Consider the following 12012-nt stretch of genomic DNA (forward strand, 5'->3'; position numbering starts at 1 on the left):
GGGTGTGCAAGATTGTATATTATCATATTTACCTTGCTCCAGTACCTGGGAATTTCATATTACAGGCAGTCATCGTTTTACAACGCTTTGCTTTACAACGAATGGCTTATCCAACGCTATGCAATGCATACCTATATTCATTTTTACAATGCCAAAATGGCTTATCCAACGCTCTTACGACGCTTTGCAACGTTGTGTATGTGTGTATATATAATGAAAGAAAAAAGCGCCCAATCATAGTGCATTACTGTGCAAAAAGTATTTAATTTCCCATATTTGTGATGTGTGTATATATATATATACACATTCACATAAACAACATTGCAAAGCGTCGTAAGAGCGTATATATATAATATATTATACTATATAATATATTATTTATTATGTTATATTATATATATAATACAGTATATACACTATATAATTTATGTGTGTGCTGCATATCTTATTGCCTGCATAAAATATTTGGTGTATTTGAGTGTTAAAAATGCCTTCAGGAACGGAACCTTTCATTTAAACAGTGTTCCTATGGGAAAACATGTTTCGCTTTACAACGCCATTTTGAGTAACGCATTGTGTCGGATAACCGAGGACTGTCTGTATGTACGCACCTGTGATATACTGAGATACTTACCTCTATGTAAAATCATGTTGACTGCCCCTGTAAATTAAGGGACCATTGTCTTGCCACACCCAAACAAGGTGCATACCCACACCCAAACAAGGTGCATACCCACACCCAAACAAGGTGCATACCCACACCCAGACAAGGTGCATACCCACACCCAAACAAGGTGCATACCCACACCCAGACAAGGTGCATACCCACACACAGACAAGGTGCATACTTACCTAGTTGACCCCACACTCCATCCTCATTGAATTAGAGATATTGTTACTACATAAAAACTTTACTTTTTTGACGACTGGATTTACCTGTAGTACACAGTTCTCTATACACTTCGTAGACCCCAGCACTTAACTCATTGCTGTTTTAGGGTCACATTAGCGATGATCAACGTTTTTTATTGCCATTTATTTTAATATACCATTAAAGTTGTTTTTTTTAGTAATATCATATCACCCAGTAGGGAGGCTGAGTGCCGGCAACTGGGTATACATTTTCTGGTTTAGTATTATAATGTTGAAAACACTAAGGCTGGGGCCATGGTACCACAGACCATGCGGAGGCATCCGCACGCTGAGCAAACAAACTGCTTTAAAGCAGTGTTCGCATCCATGAGGCGTGCGGGCGCGTATGCGTGGGAGGGGGCGCGCGTTGCACAAGAACTTAGTTCACACTAATTTCTTGGCGCGACAGGCCAGCTCCGTGACGCCCCTAGGAACGCCCCCCCCCCATTGCCTGTCCATCATGGCCAGGGAAAGCACCCGCTTACCTTACAGCACCCGCGCGGGCGAAGGCACCATGGCCCCAGCCTAAGGCATTTATATTCTAGCACCCTGGTCGAAATCTCTACAGTCAGTATTGGTCCCTGAGGGCAGTGTAGGGGTTAATCCATTGCAGGGCCTGCATTATTATTATTTTTTATTCAATATGTTGGATTCTAAAGCAGCGTTGCGCAAAACTCCCCGCGCCTGCGCCCCCCCCCTACCTGCTCCCTCGGTCGCGCCCCCCTCGCGTCTAGTGATGCGTCAAATGACGCTGTGGGGTCATGTGAAGTCACGTGACCCCCGGTGTTATTTGATGGCACGTCTCCATGGCAACGGGCATCATTTGACACCGAGCCTGGTAATTAAGTTTACAGAGGCCTCGTGCTCTCAGCGCGGGGCCTTTGTAAACACCGTGCCCCCCCAGAAAAGTCTTGGGCCCCCCCTGCGGGGCGCACCCCCCAGTTTGTGCACCGTTGTTCTAAAGGTCAGAGTTAGCCCTGCCTTAATTCTAGAAGTTGCTAAACAGGTCACCTGATATGGTGTGACCACATTGCAACATATAATCTGCCCAGATACTGGGGTACATTATTGTTCACGCCCCCTGGGTTTAAAAGGTGGGGATCCACCATTTTGTAGACAGACCCCTTTTAACATCAAGGATATCCCTTAGGCTGTGCTTATAGTGCCTTGCGACGCGACGTCGCTCTAAAACAAATCAATTGACTCTGTCGCTCGTGCTTACTTTAAGCGCTTGTGACGGAGCAACTGAAAATTTGGAAGCCGGCTAAATTTGATTTTTTAGAGACAGTCGCTACATGTGACTGTCTCTAAACCAATCAAATTGAGCGGCCCGCCCCCTTTAGTGACGTCACTGGCGACAGTCGCTAAAAAACAAATGATAACTTTCGTTGGTTGCGGCGGGTGACGTCATCGGTAACGTCACTGTCGCCAGCACTATAAGCGCGGCCTTACCATCCAGGGTGACTGAGGAAGGTCTCTCCAAGCTATCCTACAGTAGCTTGTATGTAGGACACCATTATTATTTTTCAGTGTTAGGAAGGGCCCTTAGGAACCTGCATCCAGTAGACCTACTCTAAGGCTAAGGCCCTGCTGCACACGCTGGCGCGCCCGCCTTGCGTCTTGCCGGTGCGTGCATGGCACTTCACCGCGATTTGCGGTCTGTAGAGAGCCGTTTTTAGGCGTGGGGGCGTGACCAAAACAGGTCGGGTGGGCGCGGCCATGATGTGGGAGGGGGCCATGATGCACATTTTCTGATCCGTGTGTCTGTGTGTGTGTGTCCGTCTGTGTGTCTGTGTGTCCGTGTGTGTGTGTTTCCAGCATTGAGGGCTGAGCATGATTGAGGAAGGATCCACCCCCTGCCGGCGATCTCCCCTCCTCATTGGCTCCCTGCCACACCATGTGACGCATCGCCGCTCAGGATAACAATCCTATTGTTGCCCCTGCTGGCTGACGCGTCACAGTGCACAGTGAGACGGGGAGCGAGGCGCCACTGGGGACAGCTAGGGAGGAGGTAAGGGGCTGGTGAGAGGCGCGCACCTCATACCAGGTTATGATTGGAAGGTGTATGATGATAGCTGTAATTTTAATTTGAGGAAAATGTTGATGTCTGTATTTTTTTCATTATTATTTGTGTTATTGTGTATAACTTTGATATAAACAGTAAGTGCAATACTAAAAAAAAACAATTTTGGGTAAAAGTATGTTTATTTTCTGTATTTCCATTTCATTCTTTGTATTGAATGTGTTGCAATGCTGTTTTATATAATATGTTTGGAAACCCAGTAAAAAGACTATTTAGAAAAAGGAGAAGAGGAAAGTATGATTATCTGTATATCTATGAAAAGTTAAGTCTTATGATGTTGTGATAATCATACTTTCATTGAAGGTATTTTGCCTTTTTTCTAGGATTTTGGAGTGCACTTCCACAAAATAATTACTTTTCTTTCTCTCATTATTTGCAATATATGCACACACAATAGAACTGGTGTTCAATCCCCCTAACCAGCTGATCATTAACAGAGAGGTCCTCAATCTCCCAGTTGCTTTAATTAGCTCAAGCTTTACAGCAGCCACTGGCAGAAATAGGTACAGTTGATAGGTACAGGATGGTACCTGCTAAATAGGTACAGTTGGAGGGCAGGGCCAGACCGAGACATCTCTTTCTGCAGTGTCGCGGTGTCAAATGATGCGACGACACATGACGTCCCATTGTCATGGAAATGCTTTACTGCGCTGCAGAAGGAGTCACTTTAGTTTTCGACGCGCGCTCAGACCCCGGCACCACTTTTAAATGTCCGAGTCCTGCGCACCCTCGTCAATATCAAAGGATATTTAAATTGTTCGCGGGCGGGACACGGAGTGGTGGAGGCAAGGGACATTGCCGAGGGCGATCGGCCTTGCGGGACAAGGCGCGCAGGACACGGACATTAAAGATGGCGCATGGGTGGGAGTGCATACCCTGTCCCGTGTGGCCGAGAGCCCTCATCAATGTTCCCTGCTGCCTCCGCTCCGTGTTCCATGTGCACGGCCGCTACTCTGAAGCGCCATCTTTAAATATCCCTCGACATTGACGAGGTTGTGCAGGACTCGGACATTTAAAGCGGAACGCCGAGGTCGCAGCACGCACGGTGAAAAGTCAAGCAGCGAGGTGCATCGCCCTTTTTTGGGGCCCAGCCTGCCCACCCGCCCCTTAATCCGGCCCTGTTGGAGGATACAAATCTTAGTATATTATAAAAAAAGTTTTGTCCGTCCCTGATAGATATAGTGATATATAGCTCATCGTGACATCATAATGCACATAGCCTGGTGGCAGATATGGAGAGTCAGATAGCTATAAAGTTCACACAGAAAGCAGATGCAGAAAGAAAAGAGAGGAAGTCAGTTGACGCGAGGAAATGCAAGAAGGAGAGAGAGTCGGAGAGAATTGATGACATGATAAGGTACTGTAGTAAATGAAAGAGATGCGTTGGAGAGAGAAGGGAGGTGGGGAGAAGAGAGTAGGAGGGAGGAGAAAAAGATGGTGGGGAAAGAAAAAAATCAAACCCGTCACTATTTTGCAAAGAGCGGTGTTGGAGCGTGACGTGCCCATGGGCTGAGCCATAGTTCATATACAAAATATTTATAAACCAATATCATTTTTTATTATTGCGTGATAAAACATAAATAATATAGAATAAAGGGATGGGTGGCTAGAAATGTACTTGTAAAAAAAAAAAAAAAGAAAACTATGAGTAGTACTGTATACTATTATACCCAACACAATGGTTCTGTTATAACAAGAATATTTAATAGCAATATCAATGCAAAAACAATGTAACATACATTTAGAATAAAGTTCCCAAAAGTGTATAGAAAAAGGCTTACAAAGGGGTTGACATGCTGCCACAGTGAGGCTCTTGATAAAGTGCTGTTTTATAGCTCTAAATGTCTAATCCCTCCGCCGCCCTTGTCAGAACCTTTGTAAGGTTTTTCTATACACTTTTGGGGTCTTTATACTAAACCAGTGTTATATTGTTCATTCCTTGATATTTCTCTTAAATATATTCTTTATATATATTTATATATAGGTCTCTTTTTCCGTACACTAATTGTTACAAACTCTAATTACATTACATTTTAAATAAATAAAACAGACGAGCACTTATGAAGTATTTCATGTTATTTAATAGGCAATGTTTCAATCCATCACTAAGGACTTCCCGAAGCACGACCAGACAGAAAAGGCTGTTCAAATCTTAGGTGAGAAGTGGAATAAAGAGATCAATAATGCATAATCTTTTACGGTTTGTCTTTTAAGAAGATGGTCACTGATTAATATTCTCACGGGTAGTTTCTGCTGCTCATTCCATAAAAAGCTCACATGAAAAATGCAGGTATCAGGTGCAAACCGTACAAAGACAGTGCACGTATTTCAAATGAATGCGGCAGCCTCTGTGTTCAACGGCCCTTGACGGACCATGATGAGTTTGATGTTACTTTCTCAGAAGTGTATCCTGTGCATACCTTACCTATCCCTACAGTATATACATTAACAGTTTGCATAATGTCAAAACAGGGATAATACCATGATATGTTCCATATCTCAAAACATAAGGAAAAAAAAAACAACCCACACACCTAATAGCAAAGCAACTGCATTCAAAATAAAAACACTTTCATCAAATGAACCACAAACACACAACACCATTTACAGTATAAAAAAATCATACCACCCTGTGTGTGTGTGTGTGTGTGTATATATATATATATATATATATATATATATATATATATATATATATATATATATATATATATATATATATATATATATATATATATATATATATATATATATATAATATGTTACCATCCAGCAGGGCAGCAGAACCGCAAAGAGAGACAGCACTCAGAGGTAAGTCAGCAAAATAATGTATTGAACACAGACAAGAAAATCCCCAAAAAAATAAAATTTTATATATATATATATGCTGAAATAGTGACAAACAGTTGCAGCGCACCAATTATACAGTAGTGTAAGAGTCACTACCATATGTGACTATGAGATAGATATAATACATCCACAAATGGGATTCAAATGCTAAAGGCTCCTGGGTTGGAGCAAGTGGTACTAAACGGGAGTGGTAATTGAAGTATAATACTGTAACTACTACAGGTGAGATATAGGACAGAATAAAACATGCAGAACAATACAAAAGCTCATCCAAGGAGGAAAAAAGAGAGGGTCCGCTGCTATCTGAAATGATGTCTCGGCATCTCAAGTGCTACAGAAAACAGAAAAAGGACAAGCGCACGACTCGCATGGTGTAGCAAGTATAAAAATATATTCATTTATAAAAAGTTGAATATCACACGCACAAGATAACAGATGTAATCAGGCTCATTGTATTATGTCTTGGACACTGGACCAAGGGTGTTCCACAGCACCGCGATCACCCATCCGTCTGCTTCACACAGGTGGCAGCGGTAGTCTGAACTTGGAGATCACTCGCTGTGTGTAACACCGATGAAGTAATCCACGACTCTGCTCCTCAACTACCAGTGAGGCCTTGATCACATCTGAGGATCACACGTCCTGCTCTCTGTAGCTGCTGCCACCTGATCGGTGTCCGGCGGTGAGAGCTACCGCCGCCACCTGTGTGAAGCAGACGGATGGGTGATCGTGGTGCTGTGGGACACCCTTGATCCAGTGTCAAAGACATAATACAATAAGCCTGACTACATCTGTTATCTTCTCCGTCTGATACCTTTTTACAAATGAATATATTTTTTATACTTACTACACCATGAGAGTCGTGCGCTTGTCCTTATTATATCGCGTGTACTACCGCTGTGAAGCGCTATGTACCTGGATGGCGCTATATAAATAAAGATATACGCACATATGTATAGATATTTAAAGCGCAGCATTTTCTTAGCATGTTGGAATTGTATCTGTTATGACAGTCTGTTAACTTTATGGGTAGAAAGTGCAATAGTCATTATCGATCATTAACAGCTGTTCAATGGACACATAATGGCTATCAAACATCTACACGGAATAAGTGGTACTTTTCTGACCATTAATCTTTGTATTACACACCTTTTTTTACATGTACTTGTAATTCATTTCGGAGGGATTAATAATACTTACAGTAACTTAATTGCATGCATTCTTTCATTGCTTCAGGGATGAAGAAACAAACCCATATTCTTTGCACAGACATATCTATTGTAATTTCAGCAATGATTGCAATATACAGAGCATCCTTTTATTTCTATAGCAGGTTTTAGCACACCTCCCCATTTGTGTAAGATATGGCAACACTTTCATATTTGTGATCATTTGTTGCCAATGTTCCCAGCAGTTTGAGCTGCAACCTGTAACAACAGGCAATGTTACTTTAGTAATATAAGGTTACATTGTAGCTGGTGAGTTACACAGACTGAAGGATTGGTTAAAACTGCAAGGCAGCCATTACGTGAACCCGGGGAAACAAGATCTTTGCTGATCGGTCACAGTAGAACAAATTGATCCGCAGCTTAGGTAATTAGTTTCCAATAAAGGTAATCAAAGGATGCATATATTAAAACAAACATTTTAAAGTGTTTTTTAGACAGCCTCTTTAAAACTCACTAAAAAGGCATTAAGAGTTGAAGAAAAACAAATGCAGTAAGTATTATCTAATACTACAGAACTGATTTAACCCCCCCCCCCCACATATATAGGATATTGAATGGATTTCACATTAAGGCTGCGAATAAATAATAACACATGCCACAGGTTTTCACCTACACGGAGTAGAGATGCTAGTTTAAAGCTCTGATTTTCATTCCCTTTTTGTAGCATTACACCATCGGGTATAAAGAATGTAGATCATTGCAATGGAGGTGTTTAGTGTCAGTTGTTCATTGTTTCACATACAGTAGCCAGGAGTTCATGTATGTTGCTGATGGTTTCCCCAGTTTGACACTCGACGAGAGGCTTTCAGTCTTATGTTCTGTTTGGCAGGCAACAACACATCTTCTTTTGATTTCATGCAGTTCTTTACAAACTCAGTCACTTTACTAAGTCCATCCGCAAGTCCTTGGCCTGACAGAGCACTGCATGGCTGGACATACCAGTCCCGGTCACAGCAATACTTCTTCATGTTAAATTTCCGGGTTATTTCCTCAGCGTTCAGTGCACCTGGCAGGTCCTGTTTGTTTGCCAGCACGACCACTGGAACATTCTTTATCAACTCATTCTGCAGGATAAACTCAAATTCTTTCTTGGACTCCTCCAGGCGCTGCTTATTGGTGCTGTCCACCACATATACAAGGCCATCTGTATTTTCAAAGTAATAGCACCAAAAAGTCCTCATATTGTGCTGCCCTCCAACATCCCACATGGTTAATTGTAAGTGTTTAGCTGCTTGGACCATCTCCACATTAAACCCTACTGTTGGGATGGTTGTAAAAGACTCCTTAAACTTTAACTTATATAGAACTGTTGATTTCCCCGCTGCATCCAAGCCAAGTATCAGAATACGGGCCTGCTTTACCCTGGGGTGTGCGGATCCTGACAGACCCATGTACAGTACTGTATTGATACCTTCACTCAAGCAAGGGAGATGAATGAATGGGGAGAGCTCAGCATCTGGGCTGGCAGCAAAGCGTTCTACGTACTTATAAGCTGCCTTATCAGCAGACAGGAGGGTGCATTGTTTATGAAGGTTTAATGTTCACTGCTTGTCACAAAGGTGGAACTGACCCGAGTAATAAATCGTAATCAATAAGTGAAGCCAAGAGTCAAAGTACATCGGGACACAGCGACGTGTGAAAATGATATTGTCTTCTAATATATATCCATTAGCTCAGGGGTGGCCAACTTCAGTCATCAAGGGTCACCCACAGGCCAGGTTTTCAGGATATCCCTGCTTCAGCACAGGTGGCTCAATCAGAGGTCACGTTAGAACCGAAATGTCGATCTTTCCACAATTAAACACCTTTTTTTATATTTGCAAAGTCCTGTAGACTGTAGAAAATAAATGTGTGTATATGAATACAATATTAACCTCTATAAATTAAACCAAAATGATACCTAATAGTGATATTAATAATATATAAGATATATAATCTATACATGCAATCAATAAATGTTAAACGATATAATTTCATAAAAGTAAATATAATTTTATCATTGACACCGAGCATCAATCAGGATTTGCATCAACCTGAATAATCCTTGATATACATCAGATTTGATCCTTCAATAAAATTAAAAAAAACACAATAAAATACATTTTATGTAATACAAATTCCATACAATAAAAAACCATCACAATTGACAACTTTTATATAATAGACAACACAAACAGTTGAATGATAAATTAATGACGAACCAATTGGTTGAATTGTATTGATAATATGTCATAAAAGTGACATGAAATATCTATTCTATACAATATATAAAGTGCATAGCTATATGGAGATCATAGTCATGAACAGGAAAAAACCCATATGATTTATCTTAAACATGGTGTAATTTCTAAATGTTCATTAAACCCTCCTAGGAAACTTGATTGAAAGGTGTATATATTAGAGTTGGCAGGTGTCCAGTATTGAACCAGACTGCACTGTATTTGGACACTCTGTCCAGTAAAAAATTAGGGGTAATACTGGACATGTATGTGTCCAGTATTACCTCTCTGGACATAGTGACCTGACCGGCTTGGGGGGCCGCGAGATTTCCCTGAGCAGGGAGAGAGCAGGACTGTGGCTAGGGGGCTGGGCAGCTGCCTCCATCCTGACTGGCTACATTACCCAGCAGCAGCCTATCAGGAGGAGGTGTCGCCTGGGGGTGGGGCCAAGGAGCGGAGGAAACAGCATGGAGTGGAGAGAGTTGGGAAGGGTGTGTGTGTGTGTGTCTAGAGTGTGTTGCACCTTTCCCCATTGTGTCCAGTATTTTTGGAGAAGCCACCTTTTTCTTGTAGGAGTTCTGAGTAGAGTAACTGAAGGGGGATTGTCCGGATCCCAATTCAATCTCATATGTCTCCAGTTTTCCGTCTTTTGAAAAAAATGTTGCTGATCAATTTCACGGTCCCCTAGTACCTCTTAAAGTTCCTGAACTCTATTATACAGTTGTATATCTTGATGTTTACATTTCAAGTACATATTATCAAAGTCCTTTGTGTTATAAGAAGACCTTTCTTTGGTGTTATTTTTATTTTTGGAACCAGTTTTTCTAACGGTACTCCAATTGTCCTCGTTAGTACCATTGTAACCTCTATTGGTGTTAGACTTTTCAAATACCTTTCCCCTGACAACACCATTTTGAAAGCTCTATTTGTATTTTTGGGGTTATATTTAGGTCTGGTGTTGAAATTATTTCTATAAGGATGGTTAGAATATTTAGAAAATGGCCCATTTGGACATTCTCTGAGGTGTTTTTCATCATATTCATCTTTCTTAGGCCAAGTGTATTTTGGGGGGCTAAATTGGACCCCTCTCTGTCTATTGTCTCTATCAACTGAAGTCCAATTTTTCTGTTCTATTCATGGTATTGTCCATTTTGTCCCATAGGAACTTGTTGTTTTTAACCAACATTATCCCATTTTCGTATTTCTTTCCTTTGAGAATTAAGTTCATCAACTAATTGTAATATATTTTAATAGACCGATTGTGCATTATTGTCCTGTGCATAAGCTTTCGAGACTGCAGAGGTCTCTGTAACACGTGTGATCTCTAAACTGGATATAAATATATTTATGGGAACCTCCCATCTTCAGTTTAGAGATCACATCTGAGACCCTGCAGTCTCGAAAGCTTATGCACAAGAAAACCTTGTACAATTGATATGTTGCTCTAATAAAATGTATCACAACCCACAACGTATCTTAATCTTTCTGGGACCACTACGGCTACTGGCACCCATTTAATATATGGAAACAAAAAAGTTTTGTGTCCTCCAACTCTACCTATTTTGCAAGTACTGCGCCTATTTCTTATGCCCTGTACCTATTTAATAAGCAAAAGCAACACAGGGCACTGACAATTTTATATTCTATTTATTAAGCCATAAACTGTGCAACATTTCGAACTGTATAGGTCTTTCTCAAGTGGTAAGTGGCATACGTTTGCTTGTTATGTATACTGGATCACCAACAGGTCATCCCTGAGCACAGGAGCACCGGTAGTTACAGTATACTCTTGATTTTCATGTATGGAGTGCAGCAGGTATCTTCTATTTCAGTGTTTCCCAACTCCAGTCCTCAGGGAACCCCAACAGGTCCTTATGCGGAGCGGCCTTCCTCCTGCAGCGTCGTGTTGTCATGGCGACACAACGTCACGTTCCGCCGTGACGTCATGACGCTGCAGGAGGAGGAGCCCCGCCAAAGGTAAGATGTCTAAAGTGCACCTATTTTCACGTGCCCTGTGATGGGGGTCTCATTATTCTACCCATGCAAGAACTTTACTTGATCTTTCCAAATGTAGCGCAGTTACTGAAAGCAGCACAGGGTATTCTCTTGCTAAGTTATAGAACGGCTTAAGTCAATTGTGTTTTAAATTTGAATCAACAGTACATCATTACAGGCAGTCCTCGGTTATCCGACACAATGTGTTACTCAAAATGGCGTTGGATAGCGAAACGTTGTAAAGCAAAACACATTTTCCCATAGAAACACTGTTTAAATGAAAGGTTCTGTTCCTGAAGGCATTTTTAACACTAAAATACACCAAATATTTTATGCAGGCAATAAGATATGCAGCACACACATAAATTATATAGTGTATATACTGTATTATATATATAATATAACATAATAAATAATATATTATATAGTATAATATAACATAATAAATAATATATTATATAGTATAATATTATATAGTATAATATTATATATATACGCTCTTACGACACTTTGCAACGCTGTTTATGTGTATGTGTATATATATATATACACAACGTTGCAAAGCATCATAAGAGCCTTGGATAAACCGTTTTGGCGTTGTATAAATGAACATAGGTATGCATTGCATAGCGTTGGATAAACCATTCGTTGTAAAGCGAAGCGTTGTAAAACGAGGACTGCCTGTATTAATATTATGAAAATGAACATTATATAGGACAGTCTA

At 40.9% G+C, this 12012-nt stretch overlaps 1 protein-coding gene across 1 annotated transcript; it reads right to left on the minus strand.

Moving 5' to 3' along the window:
- Nucleotides 1–6607: 6607 nt before the first annotated feature.
- Nucleotides 6608–8683, minus strand: ARL14 (ARF like GTPase 14). The gene has a single exon (XM_075570604.1). It carries the CDS (start codon nt 8463–8465, stop codon nt 7830–7832), a length of 636 nt encoding a protein of 211 aa, XP_075426719.1. The 5' UTR covers nt 8466–8683; the 3' UTR covers nt 6608–7829.
- Nucleotides 8684–12012: the final 3329 nt, after the last annotated feature.

Source organism: Ascaphus truei, chromosome 14 (assembly GCF_040206685.1).
Source record: "Ascaphus truei isolate aAscTru1 chromosome 14, aAscTru1.hap1, whole genome shotgun sequence".
Classification (NCBI taxonomy): domain Eukaryota; kingdom Metazoa; phylum Chordata; class Amphibia; order Anura; family Ascaphidae; genus Ascaphus; species Ascaphus truei.

Excerpts from the sequence above, each read along its gene's own strand:
- ARL14 (XM_075570604.1), bottom strand. The coding sequence starts at position 8,465 with ATGGGTCTGTCAGGATCCGCACACCCCAGGGTAAAGCAGGCCCGTATT.